This window comes from Durio zibethinus, chromosome 15 (assembly GCF_047325235.1).
Source record: "Durio zibethinus cultivar Kanyao isolate XHJ-2024 chromosome 15, ASM4732523v1, whole genome shotgun sequence".
Lineage (NCBI taxonomy): Eukaryota > Viridiplantae > Streptophyta > Magnoliopsida > Malvales > Malvaceae > Durio > Durio zibethinus.
The window spans coordinates 3,560,410-3,580,844 of record NC_143176.1 but is presented as its reverse complement, the minus strand read 5'-3'; the positions used below and the strand labels follow the sequence as shown (position 1 = coordinate 3,580,844).

At 29.3% G+C, this 20,435-nt stretch overlaps 1 protein-coding gene, 1 long non-coding RNA gene and 1 pseudogene across 11 annotated transcripts; 2 read left to right on the top strand and 1 right to left on the bottom strand.

Moving 5' to 3' along the window:
* The first annotated feature begins 747 nt into the window (after positions 1 to 747).
* LOC149514532 (uncharacterized) lies at positions 748 to 2,397 on the top strand. Of its 2 annotated transcripts, XM_089744388.1 has the most exons (3): positions 748 to 1,286; positions 1,396 to 1,438; positions 1,556 to 2,397. In XM_089744388.1, the coding sequence occupies exon 3, from the start codon at positions 1,566 to 1,568 to the stop codon at positions 2,184 to 2,186; it is 621 nt and encodes a 206-aa protein (XP_089600514.1). In that variant the 5' UTR covers positions 748 to 1,286; positions 1,396 to 1,438; positions 1,556 to 1,565; the 3' UTR covers positions 2,187 to 2,397. The 2 variants fall into 2 exon arrangements, with proteins under 2 accessions (XP_089600514.1, XP_089600513.1); XM_089744387.1 differs by lacking the exon at positions 748 to 1,286 and having other exon boundaries at positions 1,298 to 1,438.
* Positions 2,398 to 6,155: 3,758 nt separating this feature from the next.
* LOC111302262 (heterodimeric geranylgeranyl pyrophosphate synthase small subunit 2, chloroplastic pseudogene) lies at positions 6,156 to 7,440 on the bottom strand (annotated as a pseudogene). Its single transcript, XR_016328052.1, has one exon. The product of XR_016328052.1 is annotated as a heterodimeric geranylgeranyl pyrophosphate synthase small subunit 2, chloroplastic pseudogene (transcript).
* A 4,430-nt stretch (positions 7,441 to 11,870) lies between these two features.
* Positions 11,871 to 16,191, top strand: LOC111302260 (uncharacterized). 8 transcript variants are annotated; one of them, XR_016328050.1, is made up of 4 exons: positions 11,871 to 12,464; positions 12,930 to 13,600; positions 13,796 to 14,744; positions 15,463 to 16,191. It is a non-coding gene; the product is annotated as an uncharacterized LOC111302260 (long non-coding RNA). The 8 variants fall into 8 exon arrangements; XR_016328049.1 differs by having other exon boundaries at positions 11,871 to 12,132; positions 12,335 to 12,464; positions 12,930 to 14,744; positions 15,463 to 16,189; XR_016328048.1 differs by having other exon boundaries at positions 11,871 to 12,132; positions 12,318 to 12,464; positions 12,930 to 14,744; positions 15,463 to 16,189.
* Positions 16,192 to 20,435: the final 4,244 nt, after the last annotated feature.

Here is a 20,435-nt window from a genome sequence, read left to right as displayed (position 1 = left end):
TAGACACATACAAAAAAGGGGCAGCATTAATTAGTAATTAAAATAAATAAATAAATAAAAAGATATATTTATGAAATAGAATCCAACTAAGAATAGCTCCAAGGTGACTGCAAGCTACCATATTAATCATCAAAGAGTCAATATAAAGTAAAACAATCCCAAAGAAAAACATCAATCTTTGCATATTTTGCAAGAAAAAATTTTTTTTTCCATCTTCAAACTCTCCACATTTATTTCTAAATCTATTGAAATTCTTTACATAAAAATCTGTTTATTTCTGCCTTTTCAGTTTGGCCTTTTGACTTTAAGAATCTGATTATTTTAATATGTTTGTACAAGAATCTGTTAATTTTTTATATTATAATATGTTTTTTTTTTGTTTTTATATATTTTAATTTAATTTTATAAACGAGATTAAAATACTGATCCTAGTGGAAATTCACCAATTTGCTCGTTTATTTTAATTTATCTCTGCAGCCAAGGAATAATTTTAAATGTCAACAAAATAAATAAAAAGAAAAACAATTGGATATGATGTGGATCTTTACCAGGAATAGTGTATAGAGGTTGGTGTAAAATCTGTGGGCAAACAAAATAGCATGGCCAAAATCAAGTTCTAGGATGGAAAAAGAAGCAAAAACAAAGAAAATCATTCTTTTTATTTAAAATTATTTTCAATTTTGTCTTTATTATGATACCCCACGCTTGCCAAGAGATTATAAAATGAGATAATGATATCAGCCCCATAGGTTTTTTTTTTCCTACATTCGAGTGGGAGCGATAGATTAATCAGAGCAGTTATCAGAAAACCAATAACCAATCCAGTTCTGAGGATCAACTGCTCACTAATTTCTACAATTCTGTCAAGACCCAACTTTTTGTTTTTAAATGAAAAGTTTTTGGGGGGTACTACAGCATTAGTCATATGGATTTAGAGATTCAGATATATCTGATTCAGCCTGGAAGAATCCGGGTGATGTAAGATTACAAGGAAAGTCAGTAAAATACACCAAAAAAACCAGAACAAATCTGACTCTATTTCCCTGAATTTTTTTTATTTTCTGTTGTCTTTCTCTGTCAAAGTTGGGTTCTTCAAGGACTAACTGAAAATACTTGAGGCAATAGGCAACCATTACATAGGAGAGAAAGAAAACAGGCTTGTAAAGACAAAAAGTAAGGTCTGTCTTGCACCTTGTTCTTTTTTTACGGCCCTTCGTCTTCCTTTTGCCTGTTTGTGTCCCTTGCAAAGCCTGTCATCTCAGAAGTTTTGTATCAATTTTCTGTAGGTAAGATTCTTAAAATATCTGAATTTAGAAGCCACAGTGATTCTGATGAATCAGGCAGCTTTTTTCTTTAACTGATTTTTTTAATTGAAATTTCTTTCTCATGATGCAGATATAACCTCTTTAGAATCTTGGGAAAGCTTTTGCTTTTGGAGGTTCTATTTTTACCTCAATAATTCTTTTGTTTTTTATACCCTTTGTCTCTTTCTATAAAATTTGTTGAATTTGGATAAAACTTGAATGTGAAAGTGAAGTCGACGATGTTTCTGTAGGAATTCAGCAATGGAAGACAGATATTCTTTTGCCAGGCAGGGCAGTGGTGTATGGAGATCCTTGAGGAATGGGGATTTTGAGGAAGAAGATGTTTGGGCAGTTCTCAAGGAAAGACAAGATTCTACATCCAAGGTTGGCCAGTCCATTGAATCTTATGTTCCTGTCAGAAGAGACCTCCCTAGTGCTGCAAGAATGATCCCAAAAACTTTCTCTGTTGCTAATAACAGCAGTAATATTGGCAGCTCTGCTTCAAGTTCCGGTCATGAGGCTAATGGAGTTAAGCAGCAATCAGCTCCTGTTAACATTCCTGATTGGTCAAAGATTTCTAGCAACAAGTCAAAGAAGGTTTCTTGTAGGAATGGTTCATGGCATGATGATGATGGCGGTGGTGGTGGTGGTGGTGATGATGGTGATGGGGTAATGAATGGTTTTGGACATAGTGATGATGAAGAAGATCATTATGATGAATACGATTCCAAGGTTCCACCACATGAATTTCTTGCCAGGAGGCTTGCAAGGAGTCAGATATCTTCTTTCTCAGTTTTTGAAGGTGTTGGCAGAAAACTCAAAGGGAGGGATTTGAGGAAAGTGAGAAATGCTGTTTTAACAAAAACAGGTTTCCTTGAATAATGTTATCAAGTCCCCATCATTGTGATCATAAATGGTAATGTAGAAAGCATTTCTCTTTTAGTTTTTGTCAGTCTAATATTGTGAATGGGGGTTTTGAGTGGTTGCTTAGTCTGGAAGTTGTCTATTGCTTTTTTAGGGCATTACAAGATCCATTCTTCTGCCAAAAAATTGAATGAATCAATGATAGTTTCCATATATGTTTTGATTTTAAGTCGAGTCTGAGTCGAGTTGAAAACTTGTTTCATCCAGCTAGAAAGCTTAGGAATCTTGAAACAATTTAGAGCCATGGAATTGATAATGAAAAGTTGCGAATATCATGAAATGAACCTTTGAGAAAGAAGATAAACAATGTCTTGATGGCAGTATTTATTTACAAGAACACCCATATCAAAGCACAATATCCATCAGATAAAATACATGGCTTCAAGGTCCTATGATTCAGCACGTGCAGCATTATGTCATTAAAGGGGGCCAATTGCAATCAATTCTGCAGAGTGCATACCTAATGTAATGAAGCTAAAATAAGTCAGGATTCAACCACCTGCTCAATCAATTCAAACGAGTGTATGTTATGTTCATATCAAATTTGATAATTTAAAAATACGATTAAAAAAATTTAAAATATGGTATAAATTGTAAATATTTTTATAAAATATGGATACATAAATTATTAAATTTAATATTAATAAAAATGTCGAATTCCATATCCTGAATTCCAACCACGGTTTTGTGATTAAGAACAAAGGAACGAAATCAAACAGGAAACAAAAGAATGTAATAGGAAATTGTAATTGTAAGTTGAATAGGGATTCTGGAAGAGTTGTGGTTGAAATTGAAAGAAATCTAATGATTTAGCCATAAAAAGGCACGTTTTCAATAAGTCTGAATCCTGATTGATACTGAAAAGATGCCACCAATAATTTAGCCTTAACAGAAGTGGACCTGGGCTGCTTCTGCTCTGTTAAAGCCTGCATGGACAGCATTGACAATGCCCACATTTCATCACTGTGACTTGAAGCCAAGTCCAAGGTGAAAAGGACTTCCCACGAACTGAATTGTTCTTACTGTGTATGAGCTAGACTCCCTTCTCCTTATTTTAGTTTTCTTTTTTTTTTTTTTCATATGATTTCAAGCTGGTTTTTCACTTGAGATTTCCTCTTCAGCGAGACCTGAGATTTCGGATCAATCAATTTAGATGAACGGTGAAAATGAGATTAATTAATGTAACGATAAAATTAAATATTATAATAATAATTAAAATTAATAATAAAATATATATTTAAATATAAATATAACGGTGATGATGAGATGAAATGTAATAAGAATAAAAAATAATTATTAAAAGTATTAAATTAAAGCTATGAGTTAATAATTAATTGAAATTAATTGTAATTATTTTTATATCAAATAATAATTTTGTTAAAAATCAATAATAATTGATTTACAATTAAAGGTATTAATCTAAAAGTTATTATATTAATAAATGGTTTTTTACATATATTATATTTATTTGATAGTTTTAATGTATGAAAAATTATTCAATAAAAAACATTAACACAAAATTTGGAGGTTTTTACAGACAAAAACCAAGGGTATAATTGAACTAAAAATGAAAACATGAGGCCATAATTGTCTAATTTGGGATGCGATGAACCACCACACCCCTCCTCCAGTGAAAATTTCTCTTCCGTTGAGAAAATTTTAGTATAATTTTACCTATTTATAAATATTAAATTATTTAAAGTTTTTATTATATATCATTTTTAATCTAATTTTTAAATAATTATTTTTTTTCATTACAATTCGTCACATAATCGCTCTTTTTACATTTAAATACATTTTATCATTAATTTTAATTTACTATAATAATAATTAATTTTATTTTTAATCTCATTAAAATTAATTTTATCGAGACCTTTGCTGCAATTACACCACAATTATTTATTTGAGTAACAATAGCACATTTTAATTAGGCAGGTGTGACATTGTTGGGAGAGCAAATTTCCACTGATGAGCAAGTCTCACTACACCTCATTTTGACATTTTTGTCCTTTTAATATTTTTAATCCAATTTTATCCTTATATTTAAATTATTAAAATTAAAATAATTTTAGTGAACTTAAAAACCAATATTCTATTTCTCCTCACATTATTTTTTGTCTTTAAAAAATTAATTTTTTTAATATCTTAAATATTAAATAAATATTATTTTTAATATCATTCGAATCAATCTCATCATCCATCAAATAGAATTTTAAATCATATTTAGATTCAACTGAAAAAATTATACAATGAACTTAAGCACATTTTTTATCCATTTGGATTATTATTAATTAAAATTTATTGTAGTTATTAAAAATAGTAATGATGAGGTGAAGTGTATTACGGATAAAAATGATTATTAAAATTATAAATTAAAATTATGAGTTAATAATTAATTAAAATTATTGTAATTATTTTTACATCAAATAATAATTTTATTAAAAATCAATAATATTTGATTTACAGTTAAAGGTGTTAATCTAAAAGTTACTGTATTAATAAATGATTTTTTCTATATTTATATTTATTTGATAGTTTTAATGTATGAAAAATTATTCAATAAAAAACATTAACACAAAATTTGGAGGTATTTACGAAATAAAAATCAAGGGTATAATTAAACTAAAAATGAAAACATGAGGCCATAATTGTCCAATTTGGGGTGCAGTGAACCACCACACCCCTCCCCTCCGGTGAAAATTTCTCTTTTTGCTGCAATTACACCCCAATTATTTATTTGAGTAACAGTAGTACATCTGAAGTGGACTGATATGGCATTGGTGGGGCAGCAAATTTGGAAAGATTTCAATGAAATTTTTTGGATAAAGTTTGTCAAATTTTTTATTAAAAATAATTAATTAAAAATTAAAATTAAAATTAAAATGGATAAATGAAAGATTTTATTATATAAATTAAGTGTATAAAATTTAATAAATTTTTTTATATTTTTTAAATAAATATTTTAAATAAAAATATTAATATAATTTTTATCGTTGAATAAATATCGATTAAATTTTAATTATAAATAATATTTTAAATATTATTAATTTTTACATAAAATTTTATTACTTTATTTATTTCAATTTTTTATTAAAATTTTTATTAAATAATTTTTCAAAAAAATTCATAAATTTTATTTAAAAAACTTTATGTAAGTTTTGTATCAGTAAATTTTGCACTTTGAGAAGACTTACTGCACCTAAATTTTTACATTTTGTCCTTTTAACATTTTTAATCTAATTTTATCCCTAGAATTAAATTATTAAAATTAAAGTAATTTTAGTCAATTTAAAAAATGATATTTTATTTCTACTCACATTATTTTCTGTTTTTAAAAAATTAATTTTTTAATATTTTTAATATTAAATAAATTTAATATTTTTTTGCTTTATTTTTAAATTAATATCTCCAATAGTTATTTTTATTTTTATTTCATAATAATAATTACTTTCACATTTAAACATATATCTCATTATTATAATACTCAAATTTATTATTATCATAAATAATATCACCGTTATTATTATATTTAATGTCATTAAAATTAATTTCATCGTCTATATGTTAAACTGCCTGGAAGTACAGTACAGTAAATTTAAGCGCATTTTGGTGCATTTGGATTCAGAGAAGGCCGTCAAACTTGGTGCTTTTGTCGGTTGGCAGGAAAGGAACGTATGGTCGACTTTGAAGAACTCACACCACATAAAATCATTGTTCTTGTGAACCAGAAAACATCATGTACAAATTTTGACAGATTTATTAACCACATTGTTTGGACCACACCCATTTTTCTTCATTGTTCAAATCCTACAAAAATAATCATTGATCACATAGAGACAAAGCTGTTACAAGAAGACCAAAAAAGCCAATGTGTCATGGTCTGTAGTTCTATATCATCTATGTTTATTAGTATATAAAAATTTAAAATATGATATAATAATACGATATGAATATATTATAAAAATAAAATATAAAAATTACACGGTTTAAAATTATAATAATAATTATGTATAATTTTAATAAAATAAAATATATATTTCATATTTTTATGATAATATAAATTATAATATATAATTTTTATATAACATATAATATAAAAACATAAATTTTAATATTTTATATTACACATCATATTATAAAAAACCACCAAAGAGTTACTCAAAAAAAACTAGATATTGCTTTAGCCTTTGCCTCATTAAAACCTCTCAATTCTTTGATAGCCAAATCTCTTAGCCCATCCACCAATTTGTTCAAATCCTTGTCATGGCTTCCAATTCTGTTTATCATTCCTTGTATTTTTCCGATGTATAGACCATAGCTTCTCATTTTCTCTATTTCCTCTTCACTTCCACCTCCTAATATTGCCCCACATGCAGCTCCGCAAGCATGCATTGCTCCATCGTATTTCTCACAGATACGTTCGATCTCTCCGATGTGGGAATGGCATGACTCTTTGTTGTCCGATTGGCAAGTTTCTACTTCACAGTACTGCCCATAAATCATTTCTTGCGAACCTGCAGCACGTGTGATCTCAACCATTACCTGTAAAACTCGATCTGACTTATTTTGGTTTGGATCATCGGATTTAGCCAATAGCTCAAGCCCAAATGGTAGCGTTGCATCCCCGATCAGTAACTCGATGTTTGGTCGGTAGACATGTTGAATCGCTGACTTGGGCCTGGAGCTTTCTGTCAATGGAAGATGCTCATGAGTGAATGAAGCTGCATAAATGAGGTGAAGTGCGGATGCCGCTGGCAAAGCTTGGTCCCGGTGGCCGCCAACGAGTTCACATGCAGCCACGCATAACGCTGGCGCGGTGTTCCGTGGGGCGGCGAACGTCAAATGGTGCATGGGATCAAAAACACAGGGAGGTTCTCGTGCCTGGATGGCCTTCTTAAGATGAGCTTCGATGTCCGAGTTTATGGAGGCCCAATAAGACCGGTTGCATGACACGGTAACCTTCAAAGGCCTATAAGGCAACAGTAAAGCACATGGACGGCTGGGATTTGGTCTGCAAGGAACAGGTAACGTTGCGTTGCCATTGATGTAGGAGAGAGCTCTTGCCATGGATGAAATGTGAGGAAGCTTCAAGCTTTAAAAAAGAAAGGAGCTTTTGCCTTTTGGTATATGAGGAATTGTGGGAAACGCAAATCATTTAATGAATACTATATATTTTCCGAGTTAGATTTTTATAAGGTAAATTTTGGAATTATTATTAGCTTATGAAGTGCATATTAGTTTGTGGCCGACAACACTTGAGACACGTGTTTCACGATGAAAATTAACCTTAAAAATAATTTATTTTTTTTAAAAAAATTATTTTATTATTTATATATATTATAATTCGTATCAATATAAAAATATAAATTATATATATTTTTATTATACATATATAATTATTATTAAAAATTTAAATTATATTATTTTTATATCAAATTCGTATCCACTAATGATAGTAATTATTATATAATCAAAACCTAATTTCCACTAAAATGATAGCACTCGGTACCCACCAATTTGTTTTTAGTCAAAATATTAATCACATGTGCCAAAAAGTAAAAATCTTTATATTAAAAATATTTAATCTTTAGATTAATCACATGTACCAATTTGTCTATAAACAAGGTTGAAATTTCACGAAAGCCAAAATTGGACTCAAATTTTAGTGGATTTTTCAAGGATAGCATTGGCAACGGTCATCTTTAGATTATCTCATGGAGTTGATTTGTATCTAATTAAATAATTGGATTAGATACTATTGAATATCTATTTATTTATTATTTATTATTTATTATTATCATTGACAATCTAAAATATCACTGATGACACGATTAAAAAAATGATATAAAATAAAATTTAAAAATTTAATAATATGAATTTTATAAAATTAAAAATATATATTTTATTTTTTTACATCAACAACATACAAATTTTATGTAAAATACAAAACAATACTTAAATTATTAATAATTTATATAATAAAAATATGATAATTGTCATATCTATCCATCATCATCCGTCGTTGTCGTATCAAAAATTTTGAACAACCTCTGGCTTGTCGTCTTTGGCACAGGAAGAGAAGCAAGTGTAGCATACAAAACACGAGTAGGGTAGATGATAATGTAACAATGATTCTTTTTCAACTTTCTTATCAGGCATAGTCATCGAAGTGATTTTGAGCTTAAATAAAGAGGCTAATGTTTTGGGTGACAAAGTATAAAATTTTTTTAAATATTTATAATTATTTTGTTAAAATTTTATTTCATTATTTTAATATATAATTATTATTAAAATTTTAAATTATATCATATTATATTCGTATTCATCAATCATATCAATCATTATATAATTACAACCTAATTTCAACTAAAATGGTAGCAATCGGTACCCACCAATTTATTTTTAGTCAAAATAGTAATCACATTTACCAAAAAGTAAAAATCTTTTGATTAAAAAAAGTTAAAGGTGGTCGGAATTTCACATAAGCCAAAATTGGACTCAAATTTTAGTATATTTTTCAAGGATAGCATTGGCAACGGTCATCTTAGATCATCTTTAGATTATCTCACGGAATTGATTCGTATCTAATTAAAGAATTGTATTAGAGTTGGATATTTATTTATTATTTTTTATTATCATAAATAATTTAAAATATAATATAATAATATGATATAAAAATAATATAAAATAAATATAAAAAAGTGATACAATTTAAAATTTAATAAAAATTATATATAAATTTAATAAAACTAAAAAGAATATATTTTATTTTTTTATATTTATATAAATTATAATATATAATTTTTATATAAAAAATAAAAAATACTAAAATTATCGATATTTTACACGATAAAAATACGTAACTTGTCAGATATATCCAACATCATCCTTCATTCTCGTATAAAAAATTTTGAGCAACCTCCACATGGTTTGTCGTCTTTGGCGCAGAAGGAGAAGCAAGTGTCGCATATAAAACACGAGTAGGGTGGATGATAATGTATCAAATGATTCCTTTCCGTCTTTCTTGTTGAGTAAAGTTATCGAAGTGATTTTGAGCTTAAATAAAGAGGCTAATGTTTTGGATGATTTGAAGTATGACCCAAACCACTCTGATATGAAGTATAAAAAAATCCGTGGAGAATGTGGTGTATAAGGCTAGACTTAGCGTGCATCTCATGCATAACCGGTTGGCCGATAATTGACCTAAAGATTTCAGCGCTCTTGCCATGTCTCTTTCTTTTGGTCGGTTTTTTTAATGTGGTGTATAAGGCTAGACTTAGCGTGCATCTCATGCATAACCGGTTGGCCGACGATTGACCTAATGATTTAAGCGCTCTTGCCATGTCTCTTTCTTTTGGTCGGTTTTTGTTTTTCTTTTTTTTTTTTAAACCCATAATTAATTTAGGAAGTGTTATTCACTTTAATTCAAAAGTTTTATGATTTTATCTCGTAAATAATATTTTACAAGTTTAAATTTAAATCTTTATTTATATTTCATAATAAATTTTCAAAATTTCTCGATGTGGTATTAAAATATTGCAAGCTCTTTTATTAAAACTTAACATTTTGTCGAATCCAATAAAAAGTACAAATAGAACCACAGAATCATACACATAGAATCATAAAATTAAAATCATATCAGACGTTAAAATTTTAGAGGTGACCTTTACCGTATAGCATTTAGCTCATACAAGATTCTAAAAGTGACTCATAGTGTAGCATTTAGCTATCGTTAGACTAATAATCACTTTTATATAATTTGTGAAGATTCACATCTAATTTACAAGATATTAATCATTTTAACTAGAATATCTCACGATTTTATTTCACAAAAGATGTCTCACAAATTTGTGTTTAAGTCTCTATTTATATATAGTAACAGTTTCCAAATATCTTTTGATAGAGATTAGGGTGTCACATTTTTATATATTTTTTCAAGTTTCAAATAATAATAATTTTTAGCTATAATTTATGTTAACAATTAACAATCCATTGCTAAGACATACTATAAAAATTTCAAGATATATGCATTAACTTTAATCTTTTAAGAATGGATGAAATTTCATTTTTATTGCAGCCAAGTCAATGCGCCATGAGCAGTATATAAAAGTGAACATGTGATAACATGTGCATGATTTGAATCAAATAGGCCATCATCCCATGACCCTAATAATCTATCTCAACATGGGAAGTGATTCTAGCCCCACTGTGAAAATTGATTCTATTAACGATTTAATTTAATTAGTTCATATTATCATTTTAAAAAATGATATGTAATAGATTTGATATTTAAATTTTAATACTTGCAATTATTTTTTTTATTACTTTCTTAGAAAAAAATTGGATTAATTACTGCCTAATTATGTTTAGATATTATAACTAATGTTAGTCAGTCATTTATTATAAACTTTCAATTTAATTAGCAACTAGCACATCTGATTAATATAAAACCAATATTAAAAAAATGTTCACAAGGACAGTTGATGAGTAATATTTGGTCATTTCTTTTTTGGGACGTGAAGATTTTTTTCCCCAAGTGTGAAAGTCTCTACATGTTAGAGGATTTTAGTAACGTTAAGTTTTGTTTGGTATTCATTTCAAGTTACAGCTTCAAATTAAATTTGACATGGAACCCATAATTAAGCAGTCTAGGCTTTAATGCTCAATATCCCAGTTGTATTTGAATATTGAAGTTTTGTTTTTCCCCATCAAGCCAGCATTAATCTTCCAATATCCCCTCATGTGATTCAGACCCACATTCATGTGACCAAAGGGTTTTTATGCTTTAAGTCATGTTTGGGGTCACTTTTTTTATGGAAGAAATGATGATTAATCACATGAACTTGGTTTAAACACCTTCTCTTTCCAAGCTGATATGATGACATTTTATCTTAGTGGGTTATTTGTAGTAAAATTGTTTGCTAACAAGAAAACAAAAAATGGCACTGTGCATCAACAATGGAATATGTACCATGGTGTTCTTGGACTTCATATGCACATGCATGGATCCAAAATAATTGTGCTGGAACTGGCTCCTGACTAGCATCAATATTAGCCATCTATTTTCCAGCATTTGTAAGTTTGCATGGCCTGTTTCTGGTCTGAATCTCTCTGAGGTTCTCAGTCCCCAACCCCTTGATGTAACTTTAATTAAAGCCTAGCTAGTTTCATAAACCTTGAAAACCTACTTGTTAAACTCCATTATTGGACTCATTTTCTTTGCAGGTGCCCCATGTGTCCAACCATCCATTAATGGATGTTTGGATGTGTTGGGGCTTTAGGACGGTTGGAATGATCAATGATGGTTCCCTGCTTTGTATGAGAAAAGCAACTCTAAACAGAAAAGCTAAGCTAAGTTTATAGCTTTTTGGATTTATCAAGTTTCTTTGAAACTATGTCAGGACGATTTTTGACAGCCTAAGGTACTTTCTTTCTTAGGACACGTGATTTTTGTCTTTGGGCAAATAGGACAACAAACATTAAACGTGCGGTTCTGTTTGAAACTATTGTTTCTGTCATCACTTAGCACTTCCGAGTTAGCTGAGTTAACCAATAACTTACCAATCGTATTAACTCAATCAAAGGTTGAATCATTGAAGAAACGTGCAACTATGGGACTAGTTAAAATGCCGGTAAACGTACAACTAGGGCACATAGAATTTGATACCCAACCTTATTTAGATCAAACCAAACAAAGAAAACAATGAAAAATGAAGCTTTTTGAATGTCAGTTATATGATTTAAATATATTAATTATATCTTTTCATGTATATATTTATATTAAAAAACTCAACAGTGCAAGTTGTCGTATCATCTCCATGAACTTTTCTAAAAGAGCATCAGTTTTGAGTGTTCTTTCTCTACAATTTGCCAGCTGAAAGCGTTCTCAAAACCTATTTTGAAGGTACAAATTCTAGGTGCTGAAATGCACTTCTTGTATAAAAAGATTGTTGGTTTTGTTCTTTTTCTGTGTTTTTGGTGTTGGGTTTGAAGGGAAAGTTGGGATTTTTGGATCTGAAATTTTGGTCATTTTGACTATGTTGACTTGAGATAAGAAATGGGTTTTGGTTTGATTTAGATTTTAATTAGTTTTGGAGGAAGAACAGGTAGAGTTTAAGAAAAATAAGCTGGAAGAGTAAAGGATTGGAGCCAAATTCAAAGTCGGTGGTGACAAAAAGAATGGGCTCTTTTGCTTTGCATTCGCTGTTTTTGTGCTGGGATGCTCTTTTCTGATAGGTAAATTTTTCTCAGCTTTTAGCTTATTTAAATTTCATGTCTTGATTTGGTTCTAGCTTTTATTTGCAGTTTGGTGAAGTAGGTGCTTGTAAAGTTATCAGTTTTACGGCTTTTGTTTCTGATTTTTTAAATTGCTTTTGATTTTATAAATTTCCTGATTTAGAAAGATTTATATATATATATATATATATGTATATATGCAATTTAGTGAATGCAGTTGTTTTTTTTTTTTTAATTAGTTCCATGGACCATGCTTGAAACATTTTTTTAGTAGGTTTTGTTATATATGTTTGTGGGGGGGGGGGGGAGGGTGGGGGGTTTGCTTATTTATGGATATTATATGAGTGGCTGTGATTATGAAAATTTTTTGATAAATAGTCATTATTATTATTATTATTATTTAATTTAGACTGAGTCAGGCTTTGTAATTAATGAGTCCACTTTGTTTGATGGTGTAATTCAAAGATATGCACCTTGTAGAGTATCATGGAGGTTTTCCTGTCCTTGTTTTATGCTTATGTGAGAGTGGATTTAAAGTTTCAGCCATTTGAAATTTACTTTGTTGATTGTTGCTGTCCTGGAGATCGAATTAAGGTATTCAAATTTGAGGTTAGGGTTGATGAAAGTTTGAAATCTATCGTGTTGATTTTGTCCTGATGTTCCTTCCTCATTTGCCTGCTCTTAGAATGGTGTTTAGTGTCAGCTATGTTGTAGATTCTTGTATCGGCTCTCTCCTCTTCTCTGATGTAAGAACCTGTGTAAATGGAAGTTAATGATGGAACTAAAAGATTTTGACTGCGCTACAATAATCGATAAGAACCCAGTAGATGTCCAGAAGCACCAAATGTTCATTTGACATGGCATTTTAGTGTTCAAACACTTTATTTGCTCCTCTGAAAATTGTTATTGGAGGCTTTTGTTGTGATTGTTAGTGTGAATTGCTTCGAGAATTATGGGCTACTCTTGCTCCCATTGAGAATCACCTCTATTTAACCAATGTGAATGCCAAAGTAATACGATCTTTTGGCATTAGAATGTGGACAGTGCCTGAGGCTGAGGTTAAAGGTGTATCACGAGAAACGGGGGTTAAAGGTGATAGGCTAAAGTTAATCTCAGAGGGTTGTGATCCAATACAAGTGAGTGTTTATTCAAATACTAGAAAATCTGGTCACCTTTTTCCATGTTCATGTTAGCTCATATGATGCCTTTACTAGGGGAAGTTTCGAAGACGCATCATGCTATACAGCAAGTTGATATTTGTGCTTTGTTCCTTTAAATATTGTCAAATTTAGCAGAAGGCTTATATTTTACTGAATATAAATAAAATGCAGAACACTCGATAAAACAATATCAAATTTGGAGATGGAGTTAGCCGCTGCAAGGGCCATGCAGGAATCTATAATTAATGGTTCTCCCATTTCAGATGACCTGAAAATCCCTGAATCAAATGGGAAGCGAAAATATTTAATGGTTGTAGGCATCAATACTGCTTTTAGCAGCAGAAAACAAAGAGATTGTTTTTTGAGATGAATCATTACTGTTTATGCATCTGTTGGAAACCAGGGGAAGAAAGAAAGAAGCTTGAAGAAGAGAAGGGAATCATAATACGATTTGTAATCGGTCACAGGTGGGTACTTAGTTTGAGTTCAAAGCTAGTTTAAGTGGAAGTTCACTCAATCCTGTGGTCTTGGCTTCAGCAAATTGTTGAGGTGCAAGCAACTTGATGAAGCCTTTTGTTTTTTGCACTTACATTCGCCGGATACATCTTTCATTGTCTGTAATCTTATTGCTCCATATATGGTCATCTCAAATTGGAGTGGAATCCTCTTAAACTTTTTATCCATCCAATTAACAGTGCTACCTCGGGGGGGATCCTTGATAGGACCATTGAAGCAGAAGACAGAAAGCATGGTGACTCTCTGAGGCTGGTACCACCCTCAATCTTGCTCATTGTCAACTTTATGTATACATGTTCTATTTGAGAAGAACATACATACAAGAGATTTTTTTTTTCTTCAACATTACTGTTTTGCTTTTGCTTTTGATATGTGGAAGCTACAGCATACTTACAAAACTTTTCTACAACTTTTTTATTTTGTTTTGATTTCTAGAAAACAACTACATGCCGCCTTATTTTTGTAAAAATTTGATTTGATCGGGAGCATGTTGAGGGTTACCTCGAATTATCAGCCAAGACAAAGACATTCTTTGCCACTGCTGCTGCTTTGTGGGATGCCGATTTCTATGTCAAAGTTGATGATGATGTGCATGTAAATATAGGTAAAGACGCTACATTTTCTTTCCTGGTTTGCATTTCAGGAAAATTTATTTTTTTATTTTGAATCAGTTTAACTTTTGGATATTTATTTTTATTCTATTAAATCTTTGATTAGACGGAAATCAATTAATTATTTTTTCTCTAATAAAGACCCGATTGATAAAAATAAATATTTAAAGGTTTAATTGATTACAAAAAAAATAATAAAAATTTGAATGATTATTAAATTTTAGTTCAAAGTTTTTTTTTTTTGCCCTTTTATCTTTAATAATTTATTTCTAACTTTTTAGGTGGATTGAGCCTAAGCTAATTCTTAATCATTGGTCAAAACCAAAGGGAAATTTTTTGTTTTTTTTTTTTTTTTAAATAGTAAATTTTGACAAATTAATGAAGAATTTTAATCCTATTTTAACAAAGCTATCTATGTATATATTTTTTTCATATGATAGATAGTCTTAAAATTTTATATTGCATAAGCTTTACGTGGATTTAATATCATATAATAGTACCTTATTTATTGGATTGATATCAATAAATAGAAGAAGAAAACTAGCAAGCAATATCATTTTATGGATTTTTCATTAAAAAAAAAACTAAATACAATTGGCATTAAAAAAATAGAGAAATTCATTTGTTTTCTTCTTTCTTTCTTTTTTAATCGTTTCCTCTTTTATAATCGATTCAAATAATAGCCTATGCCTTCTTGTGTTTCAAAAATAGATTTCATGTTCTGGTGTCACGGGTCGAGATTCAAGTTTTGAATCCGTGCGGCTCCAGGATCCAAGCATTTATTCTTCTGACCTCTCTGATCAGTCTATCTATCACGGTTCACATCTTTGTGAGGTATTGTCCGCTTCGATCTTTTTGGTCTTACGATTTTGTCTTATAAAAGGCGTCTCACAAGACAGAAGTAGTATGAACTCTTTTATATCCCAGTGACCTTCTTATTATATTCGATGTGGGATTCAGGACTCTTCTTTAGGTCTATGACATTCTTTTGCATTCAATCTCGTGACGTTTTTGTCACGGCGTGGATCGAACGGTTTAGGGCTGATTTTGATATCACTTGTCACGGGTCGAGACTCAAGCTTCGAACTTGCGCGGCTCCGGGACCCGGGCATTTATCCTTCTGACGTCCTGGATCAGCCTTCCTGTCACGGTTCACACCCTTGTGAGGTATTGTCCGTTCTGGCTTTCCTGACCTTACGGTTTTATCTTATAAAAGGCGTCTCACAAGGCAGAGGTGGTGTGAACCCTTTTATACCCCAGTGACCCTTCTATTATGTTCGATGTGAGATTTAAGACTCTTCTTTAGATCCGTGACATTAACATGTGTGATACCTTTTTTTTTGTTTTTTTGTTTTTGGATAATGTCCAATAATATATTAAGATATTTATGGTATACATGAAATGGAAAATTGTCAACATAAACTTTTTTTTTTCCTTCTTTGGAGCTTCTTAGAAAAAAGACAATTTACCTTATTTTCTCAATCAATATAAAAGATTTATGTTCAATTTTATTATAGATAAAATAAGACGTATTTAAAATCTAAAACTTAATTCAGTTAGTTCATACAGTTATTTTTAAAAAGTAACATTTAACTAATTAACAGATTTAGAATTCAAATTTCAACACATGTAATTACTTTCTTTATTTTCTAGTTGTGATTTTTTTTTTACCAAAAAATATATGATATATTTAAAAAGGGCTTATTGTAATTCTAAACCCTTCAATTAAACAAACTCTAGTTAAGATCAACAACCAAAAGGAAGTTTCTAAAGAATTGAGCAAAATCATAGGAAAAAAATTTAAATGCTAGAAAAACACTTGGTCTAACTTGCTTTTGTTTTGTGCTTAGAAAAATATATGGTTTATAGACCATAAAAACGTGAAAAAAAATTTACATGAAGTTTAATATGTAAAGTTCATGAATATTTTATTAGAAATGAGTAAATTAAAATAAATATAAAAAATTAAAATTGATAAATTGAAAGATTTCATCGTATAGATCAAGTATGTAAAATTTGAAAAAATTTAAAAAATTTTTAATATATTTATTAAATATATATTTTTAGTAAAAATATTGATAGAATTTTTACCGTTGAACATTATTGATCAAATTTGAATTATAAATAATTTTTTTAATAATTTTTTTCATATATTATTGATTTTCACATTAAATCCTATCAATATATCAATTTGGATTTTTTATTAAAATTTTTAATCATTCACTTTTAATAAAGAATTTCACGAACTTCATGTATAAAATTTGCATGCCTTTATTAAGCTGAAATTAAAATGGTTATTGTCAACCAACATTGACCCATTGCCTAAGAAAAAAAAGCCATCTAGCCTTTTGTAAAATTGTAAAGAAAAACATGGAATGAAGCTTTACACAAAGAGCAAATATTGTTTCCTTCCATGGCTTTGATCCCAAACATCTTAGGCTGTTTCACAGAATCCTCCAAAACCAAACGATATATCTGCGAAGGAGGCATTTGTGTGTTTCGAAATCAGAAGAAATGTGGGAGTGGGAGGAAGATGATCATGTCTAAGAACATGCCAAAGCTAAGCAACTGGAATTTCTTTGCCATTCTTTCAATGTCAAGAGCTTCAACAACCTCATGATCAGCTATGAATCATGGCTTGGATCAAAGCTCATCTTTTCTATTCTATATATGGATTTTGTGGATTAATTGCTTCTTTCCCGGTTGTATATTTGATTGCTGGCAGGATTTGGCAAGAAAATTTTGGAGTTTCTGGTGCAATATCTCCAAATTATATATATATATATATATTTATATAACTCGTTAAACTGGTTTAATGTTTGAATTCCTCTTCTCATATGCATATGAAAAATTAATTTTGTTCTTTAGGATTTATTGAACTTATCTTGGTTACTATTTGTGTATGTTTTGCACTTCATATGTATTAGATCCTTGCATATAAGTAAGAGTGTTAAAACTCATGAAAATTGCCAATGGAACCGAGTATTTATATTAACTACTTGATCTCTACAAAATAGATGCAAAAGCAACACTTCTTTTGTTAAGGATATTTTTGAGTTAAAATGGTATAATTATCTTTCAGTGATTCACAATTGAATCAGGATTATTTTGATTATTTGATCCAAGCTGACGTGATGAGTCGAACTAATGTGGCAGAAAGACTCGAACATACTTCACTCATGCAAGCCTAACAAGTCACCAATCCTTCTGGTATAAATACCCCTCGCTCCCTCTTGATAAAAAGAGACAAATTCTTCTTTTAACTTTCTCATTTTTATTTCTAAACTTTTTTCATTTTTATTTATATCATTGGTTTAAAAGTCACAGTATAAACATCGAAAATAACTTCAACATTTGCTTTTAACCGATCTTATTTTTGTGATTTTAAGTTTTTATCTTTTAGATCGAACTTAGCACTAATACTTTTTTTATACGCTATATAATTATAAATTAATAATTATTTTTTATTGATTGATATTTGGTTTGTGTTGACATGTTCATGCATATGTTGGCTACTATTAGTATGAATGTTGGAAATCAATTTAAGTATGATTTTAGAAATATCATGAATTTTGAATTTTTTTTTTCCATGGTTGTAATAAAAGTGGTGCCCATTTTGTTGAATTCTTAAGCACACAAAAAAAAAATCCACAAATAAGACAAAACAAATATACTCCATTGGCTTCAATGAAAATAGGATAAAAAGGATGGAATAACAAAATTGAAAGTGTGACCAAATCAAGCATGATTCTTTCACACATTGAAATAGAGATTTTAGTTATAGGTTGTTTGAAAGGGAGGTGGGAATGAAATCTGTTCACGAGTTGAATTATTCGTCCAGATTTAAAGGTGCGTTCAAATTTTAAAAGATTTTAAACAAAAAATTAATAATTAATTAAATAGATTTTGATACAATATTTAGGTTTGTTTAAGTTTCAAGACTTTAGATAAAAGAATTAAAATTCAAGCGTGGCTTAGTCTAATTCGAATAAATTATATATAATTAAAATATTATAATTATATAAGTATATATATATATTTTATTTTTTTAAAAAAAATTTTATTATATAAATTATATTTAATGAATGTGTTTGAAATTTATTTTTAAATTTAGATAGAATTTAAAAAAAATTTAAGACTTAAATTATCGAGCTAGATTAAATATAAATAAATATATAAATTATTAATATTAAATATAGAGCTGACTTATAAACACGTCTGGTGAAAAGCCCTTTTCACCGTGTGAATGTCGTTTTGGCTGAACCCATATTCCAAACAAAGCTTTAGTCTACTCTAATCCCTCATTCTTCCTTCAAGCAAGCAAACACCATTTTTCTTGTGCCTATTCACACTAACTCTTGTTGAATTTGTTGTCGACATATCCAATTTTATTGATTTTTCCATGCTTAACAGGAACAAAACGAGCTTGAAAACAAGAATCAAACAAGTGAAAGAGTGGTGGCCTGACCATTCGGCCTATTCATATTGCAAGGGGTCTAGCAATTGGTGCTCATTAGGGTTTTGAACCACTCGTTTTTACATTATGCCGAATTAGATAAGCCATGGTCCCATCAATTGTCGACTGGGCTGCATCCAAATGTCTCCACCGGCTAGCCACCCTTGTGGGTCAATGGATAGTGAGGGTTGTGCCAGCTCCACCATAGTCGTTTTCTACAATTTTAGCTGTTGTTTGGTCATGTTCTTCCTCTAGCTAGCTGGCTCCTCATTCCTGGTATAGTACACAGGAAGTGGGTTGGAGTTAGAGCGATAACAGTTTGATCGGATTTCATTTGATTTTTAAAAATAATATATAATATTATAAAATTTTAAAATTTAATTCGAATTTAAATTTATTTATTTTTAAAATAAATTCAATCCGAATCAAAATTAGTTTAATTATCAATTTTTAAAATTTAATTTTTCATATATTATTTTAATAAAATTTTAAATATATTTTCATATAATATAATTATTTTTATTTTATAAAAATTTAAAAAAATATATAAAAATTAATAAAATTATATTATTTAATTCAATTCAGTTTTTTTCAATTTTTTGAATTTTGATTCAGAATTTGATCTAATTTAATATATATATTTAATATTCAAATTTAATACAAATCAAACAAAAAAATTAATCTAAATTAAAATAAATACTATAATTTGAAATTAATTTTAATTTTTTCTATTTTTTTTCCCGGTCGGTGCCCTTAAATTACCAGATTGCATATGGTTAGGCCAGACTTCGAAAAAAAGCTGGAAATGGAAGACTTTCTCCAGTTTTCAGAACATGGAAAATGGGACCCACACTCAAAACTTAGGCTGCTGTCTGACCGCTCGATCGGTCCGTCTGATCTAACAACAGTAGCATCTTTTTGTTCGGATCCATCTCAAGAAAACCAGCTGGTCCAAAAATAAAACTAAAAAAAAAAAAACCCAAGCCTCCATTGATCTACAACATTCAACTGAGCTGACCAAATTATATTAAAAATTTAAGGTTTAATTTAATTAATTTATAAATTATATTTAAAAAATAACATTTTGAGTTTTGAAATTCAAATCATATATACAATGATTTGAAAAAATAATTTGCTTTGAAAAAAAAAATATATACAATGATACATTCTAGTGGCTAGAATTGACATGATAATTGGAACTTAAATTATATTAAGAATTACTAATTAT